General features: G+C 39.5%; 2 protein-coding genes across 3 annotated transcripts; both read left to right on the forward strand.

Moving 5' to 3' along the window:
* Window positions 1–490: 490 nt before the first annotated feature.
* On the forward strand, window positions 491–10,270 carry LOC115681331 (LEAF RUST 10 DISEASE-RESISTANCE LOCUS RECEPTOR-LIKE PROTEIN KINASE-like 2.5). The gene is made up of 4 exons (XM_030605244.2): window positions 491–1,519; window positions 7,350–7,379; window positions 7,463–8,669; window positions 9,952–10,270. The coding sequence occupies exons 1-3, from the start codon at window positions 682–684 to the stop codon at window positions 8,638–8,640; spliced, it is 2,046 nt and encodes a 681-aa protein (XP_030461104.2). The 5' UTR covers window positions 491–681; the 3' UTR covers window positions 8,641–8,669; window positions 9,952–10,270.
* Window positions 10,271–11,969: 1,699 nt separating this feature from the next.
* Window positions 11,970–21,405, forward strand: LOC115681393 (LEAF RUST 10 DISEASE-RESISTANCE LOCUS RECEPTOR-LIKE PROTEIN KINASE-like 2.4). 2 transcript variants are annotated; one of them, XM_030605328.2, is made up of 3 exons: window positions 11,970–12,940; window positions 19,578–19,607; window positions 19,691–21,405. In XM_030605328.2, exons 1-3 carry the CDS (start codon window positions 12,166–12,168, stop codon window positions 20,863–20,865), a joined length of 1,980 nt encoding a protein of 659 aa, XP_030461188.1. In that variant the 5' UTR covers window positions 11,970–12,165; the 3' UTR covers window positions 20,866–21,405. The 2 variants fall into 2 exon arrangements, with proteins under 2 accessions (XP_030461188.1, XP_056162914.1); XM_056306939.1 differs by lacking the exon at window positions 19,578–19,607.
* The last annotated feature ends 449 nt before the right edge of the window (window positions 21,406–21,854 follow it).

Genomic DNA, 21,854 nt, shown 5'->3' on the forward strand with positions numbered 1-21,854 from the left:
AACTAGAGAGAGCTCATTGTGAGTTCAAAATAGTGCGATGAGAGAGAGCTCAAGAAACGAACAAAGGCGTGAGCTTGGAGAGATTTGTGCGGTATCAAGTCCATTGAGTTGAGTTATTAAATACTATGGGTATTAGGTATATATTAGGGCTGAGAAATACTTGAGCGTGAGTGATTATAACCTTGTAATTCTTCGATTTATTAGTGAATTATTTACTGGCTCTCCCCGTGGATGTAGGTTCCGACATTCGGACCGAACCACTTAAATTGCTCGTGTCTTTTTATTGTTCCTTGTTTTATTTCTCCGTCGAATATCTATAGCTCCCGACTTAATTGCAAAGTTATAATCCGCTTCCGCTGCGTCGACCGATTATACAATAAGGACGCTTGGAAATTGGACGAACAAATCACCCCCATTCGATCGAGTCTGGGTCAGGCATCTTCACATTTGACCGGCAATGCGATATCCTTTTCCCGACAGAAGCTTCTATTCGGTCAATTTCTACCTCTTCTTCTTTGTCAAAACTCTCCACTAGTTTTATAATCGTGATCTATGACTATTCACGCATGAAAACCGTGTCATTTCATCTTCCTCATCCCCCTCCCTTTTCACTTGCCCATCCCCAACCTTATTTGTCTCTCCTTTCCTCTGCATCTCACCAAAAAAAAGTTCCTCCAAAAGATGATGATGCATCCCCATCGCCATCCCTTTTGGGATCTTTCACTGTGCTTCGTGATCGCAACCACCCTGATCCTGATCCGAGCTCCGACGGCGTGCTGCGCGGACGACGCGAGCTACCTGAACTGCAGCTCCACCATCCAATGCGGCGACCTGCAAAACATCAGTTACCCCTTCTGGGGGTTGAACCGCGCCTCCTACTGCGGCCTGCCCGAGTTCGAGCTGACTTGTCAGGACAACACGACTCCACTGATCACCATATCTAACCAAGACCATCGGGTCCTTCGGGTCGATGGCACCTCACAGATGACTATTGCCCGAAATGATTACTGGAATAATATCTGCCCAGCCTCTTTTATCAATACCACCCAGGACATCACCACCCCATTCGCTTACACCTCAGACACCGTGGCCAGCAACCTGACTCTGTACTATGGGTGTGGGGGAAGCACGAGTCAGGTATGGTCAGCGATTATCAGCAGCCAGTTCAACTGCACCATCAACAACACCAAAGTCATCGGTTACTTCATAACAAAGAACGTTAGCGATATCACGACTTCTAACGGCTTCGATCTCTCGAACATAACAAGTTACTTTGGAGCCTGCAAAACCAGTGTGGTTTTGGCTGCGAACCAGTCGGCCATTGAGGGGATAGAGATGACCACAACCCCGACCAACACGACTGTAGTGTCAGCCATTGATGAGGGCTTTGGGCTGCAGTGGACGGTGGCCAGTCAATGCAGCGGCTGCCTCGCTTCAGGCGGGCAGTGTGGACGGGATAATAGTTCTGGTGATTTCAAGTGCTATTGCCCGGACAAGCCCTACTCTTCCATATGCCCAGGTATGCCAGTTATTATCCTAGACCGTACTTCGAACATTCCTATGATAATTTGGTCCTGACTGATGGCTCGGGCTGGGATAGAAAACTCCTATTGACTTGATAAGTATAGCTGATCCCAATTTGAATTAAAGTGAAGAACATGAAAATCATAGATAACATCTAATCGCTTTCACTATCTGATTAGGCTTAAGATGTTAGGATGGGCAAACTCGTTTAAGTGATTCGTATGATGTTGTGCCTGTGAAGTTGGGATAATCCATGTCTCCTAAAAATTCTTTGCTCTGTGTTCATGCCGACCAAACTCTTCCAGAAATTATTGCCTAATACTCAATTTACTAGATCAAATCCCACGGTATCTCAAGAATTATCTGATGATCATGGAACTCCCAACCTCGCAGTATTACTTATGCCGGATAATGGATGATTCCGGCGCGTTTCACTACTCGCTCCCCCAATTAGCGTTCTTGAACTCTTCTCTTCCTTCCTTGTTCTGTCCCTTGATGTTGACTTCCTCAAGGCTTCAACGGTCGCTCTTCCGCAGTCAAAGATGGCCTGCGGCTACCGCCTAAATTGTTATTAAATATTATTCTAAGTTGTTTTTAATGATACGGAAAGATTCGTCAACAAAGGCCACCCACAAACAATTAGTGAGACTTTTCTTTATAATTTTAGCAATTAGTTAGACTTTTCTTTATAATTTTTTCGCAAGTTGTGGGAAATATATGCACTGGAAAAAACTAAAAAACTGTCGTTTGAAAATTGCTATGAGCTCAGTGGAGATGCACCAATTCATTTCATGTTATACATAATATGAATCACTAATAATAATAATAATAATAAATAATAACAATAATAGGGTCTTATTAACAAATGTTCCGGAGGCACCATTTAATTATACTTTATAGTCGGCGACTATATTGTGATTACATAATATGCTTTAGTTGTTTTCCACGGTAAGGAAAGATTGATCAACAAAGGCCACCCATGAAGAATTAGTGAGACTTTTCTTTCTAGTTTTCCCTCTTCCCAAGTAGTGGGAAGGATATGCACTTGGAAAAACTAAAAAACTGTCTTTCGAAAATTGATAGGGTTAATACCTCGAAAAATCCAAAACTGATACATTTATGATAAATTTACACTAAATTAATTTTTTGACCACAAAAAACCCCCAAACTGGTACACCTGTGACAAATTTACCTCCAAGTAGTTTCCGTTAAATTTTACCATTAAATTACTGAGGTGGATGACACGTGATAGTTGACGAGTATACCAGTCTTGGATTTTACCCTCCATTTATCACAGGTGTACTGGTTTGTAGTTTTTCGTATTAATCCAATCTAACAGAAACTAACGAAGGGTAAATTTATCACAAATGTACCAGTTTGGAGCTATTGGTGGTCAAAAAATTAGGTTAGGGTAAATTTATCACATGCGTACCAGTTTGAGATTTTTCGTGATAAAAAATTTAGGTTGGGGTAAATTGTTACATGTGTACTATTTTGGGGTTTTTCGTGGTACTTGAATTGCTATGAGCTAGAGTGGAGATGCACCAATTCATTTCATGTTATACATGATACGAACCACGAACGACGACGACGACGACAACAACAACAATAATAATAGTAAGATTTTGTAAATAGGTGCTCCTGAAACACTCTTTAACTATACTTAATAATGAAATTTTTAATGTACTGATTATGCATAATACTTAATAATGAAATTGCCTGCTATCAACAAGCAAAACCTCAAAGCTCAGACTCACGTCCAAATCCACAACACCATTGGTCTCACCAAAGCATAAGAAAAGATAAACCAAAGAACCAAGAAATTTACTTCGTTCTCATGTGCAAAGAACAAGGGCTTCCTTGCGTGACGATGGCGACAAGCGACGGAGACGATTGCCGGGACTGAACATCAAGCGAGAGAGAGAGAGAGAGGTGAGAGCGAGATTGAGCGATGAGCGAAGAGGAGCGAGCAGTGAGAAAGAGAGAGGGAAGATTGAGAAGTGAGTGGTGAGCGACGAGCACGAGAGAGATGAACCGAGGGCGTCGCGAGCTGCTGGATGAGCGGCGAGCGGAAGCCTGACTGTGCGAGCAGTGAACAAGGGCTTAGCTTTTACACACCCAAGTTTGTGTCTGATGAAAAATAGAAGATAGGAGAGGACTCGAAATTTTATTGAGGGTTTAGGTAGCCGATTCCGCCCAAGGAATCGGGAACCGGATCGGTTTTCGCCGGTTTAACATTTTGGTTCCCGGTTCCCACGAGAATCGCCTAAAACTGGTTGGTTCGGTCCGGTTTGGTTGCCGAATTGGACTGAGACCGTGCTCACCCCTAGCCGACAGGGCTTTTGGAATCCTTGGTGATTGCCAACGGCTCTCGTCCATATCTAGGAGAGGATTGCGACGCTCACATAGATCTAGGTGAGCATGGCTGACCCTGGGGTGAGGGTTACCGAACCTTGCCCAAATCTAAGGGAGAGCCGACAACCCTCGCTGGCCATTTCTAGCAATGGTGACAAGGCGGCAGCGCCCCACAGGGGAAGGCCTACATGCCCTCGCCTGTGGGTTGTTTTCTTCTTTTCTTTGTATGTTTTTCTTTAAAAAAAAAGGTTTAGCCTTTTTTATATTTTTAATCTAATTTAACTATAATTTGGGTTAAAAAAAATTAGAATTTGGACAAAAATGCCTTCCTTTTAGTCCTATGCTTCATGCTTTAGTAACATTAATGCCACGTAGGAGGGACAAAATAACAAAAAAGCCATGTTTGTATTTTTTGATGGCCAAGTTGGATGGAGTTAACGAAATGAGTTGATTACATCAATTTGATAAGTTTTAAGATTTAATTGTACTTTTTGGAAGTTTTAAATAATCACGTTTTCATTATAAGTTTTAGGACTTTTTGTACTTTTATCATTTACCACACTGTGTGACGACTCTTTCATAAATTATAACATATACATTTCTTATAATTTTCAAGAGATTAGTTTCCAAATCATAGAAGAGATAAGCACCATTAACTTGAAAATGCAAATCAACAAAAGCTAATTTGAGCGGAAAAACTTGAAATCTTAATAATTGAGTGAGAAACAAATATCAAAATCCGGTATATAATTAAGTTAACCAAGACTAACTAAACTAAGCTTATTCAATAACAAAACAACTCAGCCGCAACAACGAAAAGCTAGCCCAAAGTAAAACAACTACTGTTGCCAGCGGTAGTTGGAAAGCTTAAACGAGCGTTTGAGCTCCTCCAACGCCCGTTTCATGTGGTTCCGGAGCAATTGAAAAGCTTACTAGACATACTTATAATGCCAACTCGCTTGACTTAAAAGATGGTCGGAGACGGGTGAAAACCGGCACCAAATACAGCTTTTTCCAATATGGTTCCCACAATGTGCAACAAATTTAAAAATATCACCCCAATCAAATTGTGACCCCAAATAGACTTTTATAAAATCTCACGGTTCCACGATACCCAAAAGCTTCTTTACAACATGATTTCACAGCTCAACAATCTTTAGAATCAACCGAGTAAACCTAAAATCCGAACTAATCCTAAATTACAGCTTTACCAAGAAAATTTATTCAATTAGATGAATTAATCCTTCGAGTTCTTACTGTTGAGGAAACAAACAATCGAACAATAAAATAAGTAGAACAAAAAAAATAAATCGGACACTAGATTTACATGATTTGGTCATAGTGACCTACGTTCACGTGGAGAGAGCAATAACGAATTTCATTATAGATCAAGCGATACAACGGAGATTACAACTACATTCTAGTCACTCAAACACTTTCGTGTTTCCAAACCCCAATTACACTCAATAACTCACACAGTTTTTAACTCTACGATTTCTCACGAAATAATATCTCAATCTCATGAAGGAATTATAAATATATTTATCAATCTCTCAGAAGAAATTATTCACAAATTTTACCATAAGATTTAATCGGCTTTCACAGTAATTTTGTTGGATGTAATTCACAAGAAAACTTCACTGCAGTTAAATTTCACGAAGACCCACGCTGCTATTTTCACCAGCAACTGCGCACCTCTCACCCTTTTTTTTCACAAGAAACAAATTAGCCCATATATATAATAGAAAGAAAACAACCTTCCTCGAACCGAGTCCCACATAAAAAAAGGAAAGTTGAGGAAAGTCCATGGTAAACTTTCCTCTTTTATATTTTCCTTGCTGACTTCAACGTAGAAACCAATTTCGTGCGTATATTTTTTTTTTCTTTCTTCTTTCCCTGACACTGTCCACCATCTTCAACGCACAGCAAGAAAATTGATTTCCGTAATTTCCATTTTCCGACGTTCATTTCATGAAAAATAAAGTAGTCAAGGAAAATATTTTCCCTCATTGGACAAAATACCTTCAAAAGTGAGGAGAATGATTTCCTCCTCCTTCTTTCACCTTTTATTTTTAATTATTAATTATTAATTATTTTTTATTTTATTAAAATTCTAATTTTGAATTATTTTTATTTGTATTTTTATTCTTTTCTTTTCTTTTTTTCCTTTTTCTTTGGCTGGCGACTAGCCATAGGCGAGCTCGAGCCTCGCCATAGATCGGCAAGGCTTGAGCTCGCTAGATTGGAGACGCTCGAGGGTTGCCAGAGGGCGGTGAGGCTCGAGCCTCGCAGATTAGCGACGCTCGAGCGTCGCCAAAGGCCTTTAGCCTTGCTGCTGCCTTGCGATTCCTTTTCTAGCGAGCTCGCCACTCGCAAGGCCTCGAGCCTAGCTGGATCTAACGAGGCAAGGCAAGGCAAGGCGAGGCTAGGCTCGGCCTTGGTTGAGGCCTGCGAGCTCGAGCCGCGCCTTATCGGATCTGGCGAGGCAAGGCTTGGCCTCGGGCGAGCGAGGCCGAGCCTCACCCGAGGCTGGTCACTAGCCGTTGCCGTGGCCGGCGACCAACAAAGGAAGAAAAAAATGAAAAAAAAAGAAGAGAAAAAAATAAAATTACAGAAATATAAAAAATTATTAAAAAATTCAGAATTAAAAAATAATTTAAGGATAAAAATAATTAAAAATTCGATTTTTTTAAAAAAATGAAAATAAAAAAAAAACTATTAAAAGGAGTGTAAGGAGAAAAATTAAATCAGATTTTCCATACCGACGATGGAAAATATTTTTCAATTCATTTTCATTTTTCAACTGAACACCGGAAAATATTGTCATTTTTCTGGAAAATAGCTTCCTGAAAAATATTTTCAAGAAATGTCACATTTTCCGCGAAACGAACGGAGTCTTATATTATATCGAACAAGAAATATGATTTCCATGGCAATGCCACCACGAACGTCCATAAATATTCAACTTATTTCGGGTTAGATTTCGTTCATTGACTTAAACTTGAGACATATTTTAACACTTACAAAGGGCTCCGAGAACGGTGTAAATCCAATGTTTTAAGATTTTCCCGTTGAGCTGGAACTGAAACCCCCCATCTCTCTCTCTCTCTCTCATGTGGTTCGCTTCCCTTTTATGTTTTCCCGATTTTGTTTCCATCTCTTCTCTCTTCTTCATTTCCCTATTAAACCAGCTGCAACAATTATATATCGGCTGAAAGAAGTTAGTTTGTTGGGCTTCAATGATGCAGCTTCACGGGGTAAGAGATGGGAATTGCGTCTCTTGGACCTAAGTACCTTTAGTTTTTTTAAAGGTCCATCTGTTGAGATAAACGACGTGATTATGTTTTTACTGAAGCACTAAAATCAAAAAAAAAAAAAAAAAAGAGTTTCACCAAATTTCTTAAGATAAATTTGCGTCGGATTCCTGTAACGGTAGTCAACCAGGGAACTAATAGATTTTCCTTTTCCAGGATCCAAGACGCGGCTTATATCGTCCCCAGGTAAACCATCTCTTATTTATCACTGAATTTGTATCTCTGACTTGGGTAAATCGCTGATATATTTCAATGGCTGAAAAGGACAGCTGGAGTTCTTGTTATTATTGGTGTTTCAGTATCTGCAATTGCCATCATTTTCGTCCTCAAGATTAAAACTGGAATCTTCTCTTGGAAGGTTCTACTCTTCCACAGTGAGAAAGATCGTGATGTTGAGAAATTGATGGGAATCCATGGATCTCTTGTTCCAAGAAGATACCGATATATTGATCTGAAGAAAATGACAAACTCATTTTCAGAGAAACTCGGTCAAGGAGGATTTGGTGCAGTGTATAAAGGGCAGATGAGAGATGGTTGTCTCGTGGCAGTGAAAATTCTCTTAGAGTCAAAAAGTAGCCCAGAAGAATTTATCAATGAAGTGGTCAGCATTAGTAGAACTTCTCACGTTAATGTGATAACTCTTTTAGGTTTTTGTTACGAAGGGAAGAAAAGAGCTCTAATATTCGATTACATGCCTAATGGTTCATTGGATAAGTTCATATATTTTGGAAGAGCTTTACATATGAGTAGTTCCTTGGAATGGAAGATACTATATCAAATTGCAATTGGCATTGCTCATGGGCTAGAGTATCTGCACCGAGGCTGCAATACCAGAATCTTGCATTTCGATATAAAACCTCAAAACATCTTGCTTGATGTAGATTTTATCCCCAAGATTTCGGATTTTGGCCTTGCTAAACTTTGTCATGGGCAAGAGAGTGCCGTATCAACTCTCGGCATGAGAGGAACTGTTGGGTTTATTGCACCAGAAGTTGTTTTCCGAAACTTGGGGAGAGTCTCTCACAAGTCTGATGTTTATAGTTATGGAATGTTGGTTCTTGAAATGGTAGGCTTCAGAAATTCCGACATGGAAGTTTCCAACGAGAGTGAAATGTACTTTCCAGAATGGATTTATAGGAGCTTAGAGCCTGGCAAAGATCTAAAATTGCCGATGAATGCGACAGAGGAGGAGGAAGTGCTAGTGAAGAAGATGATGATTGTGAGTTTGTGGTGCATTCAAACCAGTCCATCTGACCGACCTCCAATTGTGAAAGTGATAGAAATGCTGGAAGGAAATTTTGATTCACTGCAAATGCCGCCAAAGCCCATCTTGTATTCTCCAACACAACCACCATTGCAACATTGGGAAATGATGGCGTTGAATTCCGATAGAAGCCTCGAGGAGACAATACTAGAGAATTCAGAGGAAAGCAGTAACACATTGTAAAGTGGTAATGCACGACTGTACTTCTTGAGGTAATTGTCATGCCTTTCTTTAGATGGAATATGTTTTTCTTAAGAGTTACAGTGAAAGTGGAGAGAACAGTTAGGCGGATTTAACTGAGAATCATAGCAATTCGCAAGAATGATATGAGAATTTCAAATTGGTAGATCAAATGCTCTCTGAAGGCTGTATGTAATCACACGTGTAACTTGGAAGATCAGTGTCATCTCTCATTGAACTCACACAGAAATGGTTCCCAGCAATGTTACTCTTCCACCATTACATAGATTGATATTCTATGAAAGAAGAAAAGTGTCAAAAAAGTTCTAAACCTTTTGCATTAGTACCAATTTAGTCCTAAACCTTTTTTTTGTGCTAATTCAGTTAAAAACCTTTTGCATTTGTATCAATTTAGTCATAAACCTTTTTTTGGTGTCAATTCAGTCTTAAATCTTTTGCATTTGTGTCAATTCAGTCCTAAACCTTTTTGCAATTGTGTCAATTCAATCCTAAACCTTTTTTTGGTGCCAATTCGGTCCTAAACCTTTTACATTGGATAGTTTTAAACCTTTTGCATTGGTGCCAATTTAGTCTTTCCGGCTAATAGCTATTCACGTGTCGAAGGACTGAATTGGCACAAATGCAAAGGGTTTAGGACTGAATTGGCGCCAAAAAAAGGTTTGGGACTAAATTGGTAGAAATGCAAAAGGTTTAGGACTGAATTGGCATCAGTGCAAAAGGTTTAAAACTTAATTGGCACCAAAAAAAGGTTTAGGACTGAATTGGCACAAATGCGAAAGGTTTAGGACTGAATTGGCATAAATGCAAAAGGTTTAGGACTGAATTGGCATAAATGCAAAAGGTTTAGGACTGAATTGGCATAAATGCAAAAGGTTTAGGACTGAATTGGCATCAATGCAAAAGGTTTAGGATTGAATTGGCATCAAAAAAAGGTTTATGACTTAATTGGCACCAATGCGAAAGGTTTATGACTTAATTGGCACTAAAAAAAGGTTTAGGACTTTTTTGACACTTTTCCCTCTATGAATGTATAACATGACCTATGAGATGGGCGGCATTTTTGTTAAACTCCAAGGACTGCTCAACTGAAAATCCTGGTGGTCTTTCTTGCTTATGCCTAGCCTCTATGTTCGAGTTGCCACACTTTCGTGTTCTCTGGTACTTAACGCTTTTCATTTTGTTGAAAATTAAATCGTCCATCAAATTGTTCAGGCTTCAGACTAAGTATATGGTATATTAATCAAACTACTCGCAAGATTTCCAAATCTGTACTAATCTGCTTTTGCTTCTCAGATGTAGTTCTTTATGCTCTTCTTTGCAGAAAGACTGATACTGACGTCATTTAACACGCACGAATGAACTTAAATCACGTCTTCAACGGAAACCAAACGACCTTCCGTATATGGCAAATGGCATCAAAGCCAGCCGACCTTAAAATTTAACAACTGCATAGTTGTATACTTTGAGATTTAGCCCAGTTGAATTCCACCTCCCAATAATACAATTTGTTTGCTATTTCTTTGTTTTTTTGTCCGCTAGAGGTGAATGTTATTTAATTAATATATGACAGTGTAATAGACTTTTATTGAGATCGAGACGTCTGAATATGACATTCGCAAATCGCGAGTCTCCGTGTCTCTAGCACCATCTGTACTCGTTGATGCTCCAGTATGCATATTAAGGTTAGTCCAAGACGCGGTTCAAATCCTCTCCAGGACTGACTCTCTCCATTTCCTCTTCCTCTTCTTCTTCAACATCTTCTGTGGCGGCAGCGGTGTTAGTAGATTATTCACGTTGAGCTTTGGGCCTCTAAAGCCCATTGGGAAAAATTTAGGGAGTTTAGCAATTTTTTGGAACACTTTAGGGAAATGGTAGCATTGAGATTTACCTTAAGCTTTCAGCATTTTCGGAAGGCAAGTTTTAAGGTTTATAAACTTTTTCTTTCAAAATTACCCTAACTATTAGTTTCATTTTCCAGTTTGCCCTCATAAAATTCAAATCAGAATGAACGTTCCTATTCGATGTCGCTCTCGTCATCTATCGACGACTTGCACTGTTGCGAAAGCAAGCTATCGAACAGCAAAATCGAAAGAACAAGAAAATAAACTGAATGCCAGATTTATGTTGTTCGGACAAGGAGAGCAGCAAAGAATTCTACTATAAATCAATCGATACAATGGAGATTACAATTATACTCAAGTTACCCAAGCTCCAATTAGACTCGATAACTCACACAGTGTTTAGGTCCACAATTCCTCATGAAACAATCTCTTAATCTCACACAGGAATTAAACAAATCTTACCACAAGATTTAATCTCTTTAACACATAAATTCTTGGTGTAATTCCATAAACAAAATTCACGAAGGACAAATGAAAACAAACCAGTTCCTTGAAAATGATTTTCATTAAAAAAATTTGTATATCATGAGATTTTTAGTGAAACAAACGCATCATAACTAACTGCATGACACATCGGTTTGAAATTATGTTCTCTATTTATGGCTTCCTTGTCTATTAGCCAAGATCATCCTCGCACAACAAATGCCAAGAAAAGTCATCATGACACGTGTCTTTCATTCATAGATCCACTGTTCATACCACGACGTAAACGTTACTGCCAAAAAAAAGTCGACATGCTTCATTTTCTTTAAAATCCAAGAGTTGCATTTTCCTTCTTATTCATCCATCGAAAATCCAGACAAACCGGGAACTAAGATGAGACGGAACACCCGATCCCTTTCCCACCACGAAGGAGTTTCCTCTGCTCTCGTGAAACACATCCATATCGATTCAACTCATCTTTTCATAGTCTCTTCCATCTTTGACTGCAATTATGGAATAATTTGTTTCCAGATTGAAATTTCCTCGAAATTTTGGTCAATTGTGATGTCTTTGTAAGCTAGATTGTGGATTTGGCGAAATTTATCCCCTTCTTATTAGGCCCAAGCCCGTTCATCGATCATCTCTGTTCTTCGTATTCCATGCTAATAGATAGGGGGCATAAAAGCTACATTGCCATATAGATTGGGTGAGGTGGGGTGGGGCTTTTGTCATTTACAAAAATGAGAGAACAAAAAATATTTTCATTGTTAATAAAAATATTTAAATATAAATTATTATTGATGAAAAAATAATTTTTATTGATTAATTTTTTCAAGCAATATGAACGATTTTTTAGAAAAATATATTTTAGATGATTTATTTTTTCGAAACAAACGGATCCTTTAATCCCAGTTTAGGAGTTAGTCCTCGGGAAGTTTCCCAAGTTTAGACCATTTCACTCGGTCACTGATTAGGCCCAGCGACCAAATAAAGTCAACAAAGACTCCCCCATTTTGCAAGTCTTCCCGAACTAGTTTTTTTATCTTCCAAGCCCATCTTCCGCTTCAGTGATTCATCATCGCCCACAACCCATCTTCCCTGAGCCTGCCTATCCGTTTGCTGAAACAACAACAACCACATCCCCACTCCATCCAACTGTTCAGGAAATCCGTCTTCCACCAGAATGAATACACGTCTTCTTCTTCTGTTATGTGCCATGTTCTTGGTCTTGATGATCAATATGACTCAATCGCAGGGCAATGATGCCTTGTACTCGAATTGCAGCAACCTGTTCAGCTGTGGGAACATCCAAGGCGTCGGCTACCCTTTTTGGGGCGGGAACCGATCCAACGGCTGCGGCTACCCGGCGCTACAACTTGCTTGCGAGGATAACGCTGCCACTATCAAGATATCCAAAGTCAAGTACAAGGTTCTCGGTTTCTACCCCGAACCCAAGGTCCTACAGATCGCCCGGGATGATTTCTCCTCTGGAATCTGCTCCCCTGACTTCACTAACACCACTCTCGACCCTGCACTCTTCAGCATGGTCATCGGCTACGTCAACTCCACAATCGTCTACGGCTGTCCGAATGGGCAAACGACCAGCCCGTTCTCGTGCACCATAAGAGGTACTGCTTCTAAAAACGGTTATGTGATTCCTGGGGTGGCTGTAGGGCCAGGAAGTTGCTACAAGAGCGTGGTGGTCCCCATCTCTCAGACTCTATTGCCCCAGCTGGCTAATAACTCGACTAGCTTGGAGAATCTATTGCAGCAAGGATTCGAGGTCAGGTTAGGAGTGGATTCTGCAGCGTGTAAAGGGTGTGCTAATACGAAAGGCGTCTGCGGTTATGACATCTCAAAGAATGCAACGGCCTGTTATTGCACCGATGGATCATCGGGGTCGGCAACATGTGCGTCGTCTGCTGCCGGAGGGCCTCAAGGGCAGCCTGTTTCAAAAGGTACGCTTTCCTGCAATTTAATTCCTAATTATTTGCTTTACTTATTCAATCTAATTTAGACTTGTCTTCTATCATAATTTATGTGGGCATTGTTAATTTCTTCGGAAATCCTAGGCTAACAAGAATGTAAGACAATGAAAAATCCCCTGGTTTTTTTTATCGGTGAAAAATCCCCTGGTTATCTCAACAAATATCTGGCTGAACGTCACCTTCCATGGTGACTAGAATGAAAATTGCACCATTAGTCCTCCCAATAATGTCCCTTTCAAGTATGTTAAACCGTGACTGTAGCAGAGTTGTTAGTACTAAGACTTTTCTGATAGACAAACCACTTTTCGGTAATGCATCTTGGAGGTACTTTGAGGCGAGGCAGCCCTTGCACCTTCTATTTTATATTCTTCCACTTTTGTAGAGGCACGATGAGTTCGTCGTGTAACATGATCCCCCCACTTTCTCAGAGCATGTTAATCTGTTCACTGAGATGGGATTGAATGTTACTATTTTCCTAATTGATGAATTTTCTTAGAGCTTCTTACCTATTCTGACAATTTTCTATGGCACAAGCACAGAGGGAACTTTAGTCCTTTCAGTAACATCTTTGGCCATTCACCTTCAAATGGCCAAGTTGAAAATGGCAAGACCGATATTAGCATCAGTGAAAAGGACCTTATCTTGTCTTTCATCACGATAATAAGTGAATATTCTACCGGTGATCCAATTTGATCTGGCGGTGGAAAATAAGTAAGCAAGCCTTAACTAAGCTTGCTTAATCAAACTTTTTGGATGGCCGATGCTCCAGAAAATCCAAAAGGAGCTTTCAGTGGACTAAATACTGCCAAGCACCAACAGCTTCAAAGCCTGTCCATTCCCGTTCCGCTAAATTTCTCATGCGTAAGTTTCCTTCACTTTGAACTCAATGAGTTTAGTCATTCCAGAGAAGCCATTCCTTGAATGTACTGGTTAGTTCTCAGCATATAGCACAGCTAAGCAAGCCATTACCAGAATTGAAGTGGAGTTTGTGAAGCTCTCATTGTTGGGGAGAAAATAAAGGCACTTTAGATCATCGACCTCCTACCTTTATCCAAAATCTGAAGGACTTGTAAATGTTTATGCACCAAAGCCTCACTTCGCGCGCATAAATCACCTGTTCAGTGCATTATATAAGTTTATCCTCTAATATTTCTTCTCAGCTTTCTGACGCTATGCAGTGGCAGGATATCAAAGGAAGCATCATTTAGCTCCACACTCCAATAGCTTACTCGGTCATTGTTGTAGAGCAATAGAACAATAAATTTGACAAAATAAAAAAATAAATCGGACATCAGATTTATGTGGTTCGGTCGTAGTAACCTCCGTCCACAGGAAGAGCAGCAACGAATTCCACTATAGATCAAACGATACAACGAAAATTACAATTAAACTCGAGTTACTCAAACACTCTAAGTGTTTCCAAAGCTCCAATTATATCCAATAATTCATGCAGTATTTAGACTTACAATTCTTCACGAAATAATTTCTCAATCTCACGAAAGAATTATACGCAAATCTCACCACAAGATTTAATTGCTAGAAACACTCGGATATCTTTATAATGTAATTCGCTAGGAGAAACTCATCTTTGATACTCTTTATAAGAAGTCACACTTCTTATATATTGACAAAAGTATGATTCAAAATATGAAACCTCTTTTTAGGAAATCTCTTTTTAGGAAACCTTCTCCAACTAGGAAACCTAGAAAACCCGTTCAAAATAGAAAATCTACTTGAATTAGGAAACTTTCCTTTTTGGACTCAAACTCCAGACATAATTTTAACAATCTTTATCTTGGCTCGACGTTTGAGCCAAGTCACAATCGCTTCGTCAGAAATTCTGAACTCCACTTCTACTTTCCACAGCCCCTAATGGGCTCAATCGCCACAAATATCTTTCAAGTCCAAGCTGTGCTTGAATTTCGCTACAACCGTGGGCTTTGTTAGAATACCAACTATACATGCACCTTTAATTACTCCGCAATTATTTTCCGACACAACCTCTTCAATCGCAGATAAAGCAAAACCATCATCGCATTCATATCTATCAAGAAATTGAATATGCACCTTATCAATATCAGCAGTTACAACAACTGTTGACTTAATAGGCTCTGCCGCACTACAAGCACCAACCATGTTAATGACTTCGCTAGTAACCGCTACCTTGGGAGTTTCTAGTTGCAACTCTATCTCAAGCTGAACACCATTCAGATCCGTATTTACACTACTATTAACACTCCTACCCATAAGTACTGAAGACTCGTCAACTGTAACTTCTCTGCTGATAACAAGTGAATTTAATTCCAAACACCACAACCAATAACCCCGCTTACTTTATGCATAACCTAGGAACGTGCACTTTCTTACCCTTTTATCGAGCTTACCATCACTAACTCGAACATATCATGAGAAACCAAATATTCTAAGAATAGAATAATAAGTAATGTTACCTGACCACACCTTTTCGGGAGTCCGACATCCAATCGCAGTCAATGAGGATCTATTCTTCAAATAGCTCGCCGTACTAAGCGCATATGTTAGAAATCTCCTAACCATACCAACATTAGAGAGCATTTTATGGGCCGTCTCTAGTAATGTTTTGCTTATCAGCTCTGCAACATGTTGTGGTTCATTGGCATTAGTGCGGTGTCTCACTATGCCTTCCTTCATGCATAATTCGTTTAATAGCTTCAAGCAGAACTCTATACTATTGTCAGTCCGCACATACTTGATCGTCTTATTAGTCTCATTTTCAATCAAAACTTTTAACTGTTTGATCATGACAATAGCATCAAACTTGTGCCTAAGTACAAATACTCACGTCTTCCTCGAGTAGTTGTTAACAATTGTTAGCATAAATCTGGCACTCTTTCTCGAAGGAAATCGCGACAGCCTACGAACATCTAAGTGAATTAATTCTGCAATATCCGTGATTTCTTTGACAGCCATACTAAACTGTACTTTCTGCCGTTGATCTAAATCACAACGCTTGCATACATTCAGTTCATTAGCCATATAATCACGTAGTAAATTCCTTTCTCTTAGAACCTTCAAACTTCTCTCACTAATGTGCCCCAAACGCATATACTACAATTCAGACTCTCGAACAGATGCCTCCAACGTCTCCGCAGCGAATTACGTTACTATCTCACCTTGAAGTTCATACAGGTCATTGTGCTTGATTTCTTTCATTATCACCAAGGCACCTTGAATGATTTTCAGAATTCCACATTCTGAAGTATACCGATACCCAGCTGAATCCAGGGCACTCAAGGAAATCAAATTTTTCTTCAACTCTAGAACATGCCCCACTCTAGTCAATGTCCTCACAATACCATCATGCATTTTGATTCTAACATCACCAACACCTTTAACATTGTACTCAGAGTTGTTCCCCAAATGTATTTTACTATTATCCGTGCACTGATAAGTAGTAAACCAGTTCATGTTTAGTGTAGTGTGAAAAGAACAACTGGAATTCATAATCCATCCGCCATGACAAACTAGACAAAATCAGCATTATCCGAATTACTATCTGCTGCAATATCATCTGCAGACTCAACTCTAATTCCCTTACCCTTATCGTTTTTCAGCTTAAAGCAATCCATTCTAAGATGCTCACTCTTGCCACAACTCCAACAGATAGCACCGCCAATCCTAGACTGACTTTGTCTATTCATGTTCATACCACTTTTGCTAGCACGAGTACCGGTTCTTCCTCTTCTTTCACCTACTAAAGCAGTAGATACACGTTCACCAGATTCTCTTCTACAGATGTCATCACTTAAAATTAAATCTTGAACCCCATCAAACGTCAAGCTTGTTGATCCTGAGAAATTATTAACAGCAGTAGCAGTAGTATTCCAACTATCAAGCAACGAGGATAATATAATCAAAGCACGTATCTCATCTTCAAAGTCAATCTCAACTGAACTCAATTGACTAATGATTACATTGAATTCATTAATATAATCAGCAACTGACGCACTTTCGCTCATCTTCAAGTTAAATAGACGTCACATCAAATAGACATTGTTGATCGCATATGGCTTCTCGTACATGTTTGACAAGGCTTTCATTAAACCCACAGTGGTCTTCTCTTTCACGATGTTAAATGCAACGTTACGAGTGAACGTCAACCGAATAACACTCAAAGCTCGTCTATCCAGCAATTACTAGTCAACTTGCTTCATCGTCTCTGACTTCTCCCCAGATAGGGGCAAATACAGTTTTATCTTATAGAGATAATCCTCAATTTGCATCTTCTAAAAATCAAAGTCATTCCCTTCAAATATGTCGACTCTCACTTTTCCTCCTTCTATCGTCATCGATTTGCTTCAACTCAACCAAGCCTACCTCTGATACCAGTTGTTGCGGAAGCAAGTGATTGAACAGCAAAATAGACACAACAAGAAAATAAATCGGATACCAGATTTACGCGGTTCAGTCGTATTGACTTACATTCACGGGAAGAGTAGGAATGAATTCCACTATAATTCAAGTGATACAACAGATATTACAACCACGCTCGAGTCACTCAAACACTCTAAGTGTTTTCGAAACCCCAATTATACCCAATAACTCACGCAATGTTTAGCCCCACAATTTCTCATGAAATAATCTCTCAATCTCACGAAGGAATTATACACAAATCTTACCCAATATTTAATCGCTACAAACACTCGGATATCTTCAAAGTGTAATTCACTAGCAGAAACTCCTCTTTGATACTCTTCATTTCTTATATATAGACAAGAGTATGATTCAAATTATGAAACCTCTTTTTAGGAAACCTTCTCCAACTAAGAAACCATTCAATTAGGAAACCCATTCAAAATAGGAAGCCTACTTAAATTAGGAAACTTTTTTTTTCGGGGTCAAACTCGAGACATAATTTTATTAGTTATAACCAGCGTCAAGTTTGCATCAAGAGCTCTATGATTGAACCTTCCTCTTATTGGCCAATTGAAGTTCTTCAACCCATCACTTGCTCCATGCATGATGCCAACAATAATGTTGCTTACTGTTAAAGGGAATCCCACATCACGTTGATACTAGGCAATTCCTCAGACACCGTTGAGTTTTGGCGAAATTACCCCGGACACTCCCCCATTTCAAAAAACCAACCAGACCATCCCTGTCATATATAAGACTTAATGCAACTATTGATGTGCAATGGCCAAGGTGGTCGTCACTCGTCAGGTGGTGCTTACGTGGTGGCCACATCAGCCCTAACAAGCAAATACCCAAAGATTACTAGGCAGCTCCTAAGAAGTTAGATCACCATGACATTAGATTCACTTCTACACTTATTCACGTCTGCTTTAGTATGGCGATATAGTGAGAGCAAAAGCTAATTTCATTACAGTTGCCATGATAACTTGACTCTGCCAAAGGAGCTTAAAGTGGTATAGCTATCGCCACCGCTATCACCACCAGACAAAAAAGCATGTTAAAATTTCACATGCTTTAAGGTTATGACCTTGTGTCACGGTGCAGAGGTTTTCAATGCACTAAGGACCGAGGTTCATCCAAGAAGACCAAGCGAGTCTTAAAGTCCTTGGGTTTCTTATGTAATCTAGAATATTCCTAAGGGCGAGCAATATGGGATATGTACACTATTATGGAGTGTTCATGTAATTTATGCGGGTAGTTGGTACATGTGGAGATAAAACCTATACCATTAGATTCAATAAAGAACTATGGTTGTGATTAGGGATGTACTTGTATATGCAGGGTTCCCTCCCCCTCATTTGTATCACTCACAAGTAATAGAAAATTCAAAACTTCTCTCGAAGAGTTTCTCATTCTAGAATCCTTGTGAGTGTGGTTAAAAAGGCTGACTTGGGTAGAAATTCCTAAGCCCGCATGACACTTGTGTGAAGGTACTAAGACAGGGGTCCATATATTCACTCCGAAAAATGCAATACTAGCCTTTCAAGGTCTTGGAGTTGTCAACATTTTCGTTACTCCCTCGTCCAGTGTTCTAAACTCTTCTCTTCCTTCTTTGTTCTGTCCCGTGATCTTGACTTGCAAGGCTTCAAGAGTCACTCTTCGGCAGTCAAAGATAGCCTGCGGGTTACTGACTAAATTGTTCATGGAAATATGATCATCATGATGGGAAAATCATGAAAATCCTAAAGAGATTCAGTGTAATACATTAAGTCCATTCTCACGGTTTGATGTATTCATAATGCTAAAATAAACTGTGCTCCTAGGTCATATAATGATCAATAAGGTTTTGGGCCTACGATGCTGAGAAGGCTCTACTGTGACCAAACCTTCTATCCATAAGTTACCGTAATCCAGGAAAAACGTGCAGACTGAAAAACAAAACACTAACCAGTCAGACAGCCAGTAGATTTCTTATAAAGAACACCAATCCAACAGCAATTGGATCTTTATACTATCTAGAAATTTAATTCACCATGTAGTTGTCCATCTCTGTTGCCACTGCCTCTTATTTTGCTGAACTGAGTGTTTGATACATGCGTAAGACATAATTAATATTTTTACTGAAGCACTAAAAGAGTTTCACCAAACTTCTTAGATATAATTTGCATCAGATTCCTGTAACATCTCTAAATTAATAGATTTACCTTTCCAGGATTCAACAGGCGGACTAAATTTTTCGCAGGTAAACATCTCTTTGACATCACTGAATTTGTATCCCTTGCTTCGGCCAATCACTGATATCTCTTTGGCGATTGAAAAGGACAGGTGGAGCTCTTGCTATTGGTGTATCAGTATCTGCAATTGCCATCATTTTCCTCCGCAAGAGTAAAAATGAAATCTTCTCATGGAAGGTTCTACTCTTCAAGAACGAGAAAGATCGCAATGTTGAGAAATTGATGAGAATTCACGGATCTCTTGTTCCAAGAAGATACCATTATATTGATCTGAAGAAAATGACAAACTCATTTTCAGAGAAACTTGGTCAAGGAGGATTTGGTGTAGTGTATAAAGGGAAGATCGGTGATGGTAGTCTTGTGGCAGTGAAAATTCTAACAGAGTCGAAAAGTAGCTCAGACGAATTTATCAATGAAGTCGTGAGCATTAGTAGAACTTCTCACATTAATGTGATCACTCTTTTAGGCTTTTGTTACGAAGGGAACAAACGAGCTCTAATATTCGAGTACATGCCTAATGGTTCATTGGATAAGTTCATACCCTCTGGAAGAACATTAAATATGAGTAGTTCCTTGGAATGGAAGATTCTATATCAAATTGCGATTGGCATTGCTCGTGGGCTAGAGTATCTGCACCGAGGCTGTAATACCAGAATCTTGCATTTCGATATAAAACCTCAGAACATCTTGCTCGATCAAGATTTTATCCCCAAGATTTCAGATTTTGGCCTTGCAAAACTTTGTCATGGGAAAGACAGTGCTGTATCAACTCTCGGCATGAGAGGAACGGTTGGGTTTATTGCACCAGAAGTTGTTTTTCGTAACTTGGGGAGAGTCTCTCACAAGTCCGATGTTTACAGTTACGGAATGTTGGTTCTTGAAATGGTAGGCTTTAGAAATTCTGACATCAAAGTTTCCGACAGCAGTGATATGTACTTTCCAGATTGGATTTATAGAAACTTAGAGCCTGGCAAAGATATGAAATTGCCAATGAATGTGACAGAGGAGGAGGAAGTGCTAGCGAGGAAGATGATTATTGTGAGTATGTGTTGCATTCAAACCAGTCCATCTGATCGACCTCCAATTGTGAAGGTGATAGAAATGTTGGAAGGAAGCGTTGAATCACTGCGAATGCCGCCAAAGCCCATCTTGTGTTCTCCAACACTACCACCTTCGCAACATTGGGAAGTGATGGCGTCAATTTCCAATGGGAGCCTCGAGGAGGGAATACTAGAGAATTTAGAGGAAAGCAGTAACACACGGTAAAGTGGTAATGCACGACTGAACTTCTTGAGGTAATTGTCATGCCTTTCTTTAGATGGAATATGTTATTATTAGAGTTACAGTGAAAGTGGAGAGAACAGTTAGGAGGATTTCACTTGGAGAATCATAGCAATTAGCAAGAAGATATGAGAATTTCAACTTAGTAGATCAAATGCTCTCTGAAGGCTGTTGGAAAGCACACTTGGAACTTGGAAGATCAGTGTCATCTCTCATAGAACTCACACAGAAATGGTTCCCAGCAATGTTACTCCTCCACCATCATGTAGATTAATATTCTATGAATGTATAACATGACCAACGAGATGAGCGGCATTTTTGTTAAACTCCGAGGACTGATCAACTGAAAATCCCGGTGGTCTTTCTCGCTTATGCCTGGCCTCTAGGTTCGAGTTGCCACACTTTCACGTTCTCTTGTACTTAATGCTTTTCATTTTGTTGAAAATTAAATTGTCTATCAAATTGTTCGGGCTTCAGACTAGGTATATGGCATATTAATCAAACTATTTGCAAGATTTCCAAATCTGTACTGATCTGCTTTTACTTCTCGGATATAGTTCTTTATGCTCTTCTTTGTAGAAAGACTGATACTGACATCATTTAACACACACTAATGAACTTAATCACGTCTTCAACGGAAACCAAACGACCTTCCGTATATGGCAAGTGGCATCAACGCCAGCTGACCTTAAAATTTAACAACTGCATAGTTGTATACTTTGAGATTTAGCCCAGTTGAATTCCACCTCCCAATAATCCAATTTGTTTCCTATTTCTTTGTTTTTTGGCCGCTAGAGCTGAATGTTGTTTAATTAATATATGACTGTAATGGACTCTTATTCAGATCGAGACGTCTGAATATGACATTCGCAAATCGCGTGTCTCCGTCTCTCTAGCATCATCCGTGCTCGTTGATGCGCCAGTATGCATATTAAGGTCAGTCCAAGACGCGGTTCAAATTATCTCCAGGACTG

This window comes from Syzygium oleosum, unplaced genomic scaffold (genome assembly GCF_021117445.2).
Source record: "Syzygium oleosum isolate NSW1041296 unplaced genomic scaffold, Sole_v2.1 Sole_v2.48, whole genome shotgun sequence".
NCBI classification, from domain to species: Eukaryota; Viridiplantae; Streptophyta; class Magnoliopsida; order Myrtales; family Myrtaceae; genus Syzygium; species Syzygium oleosum.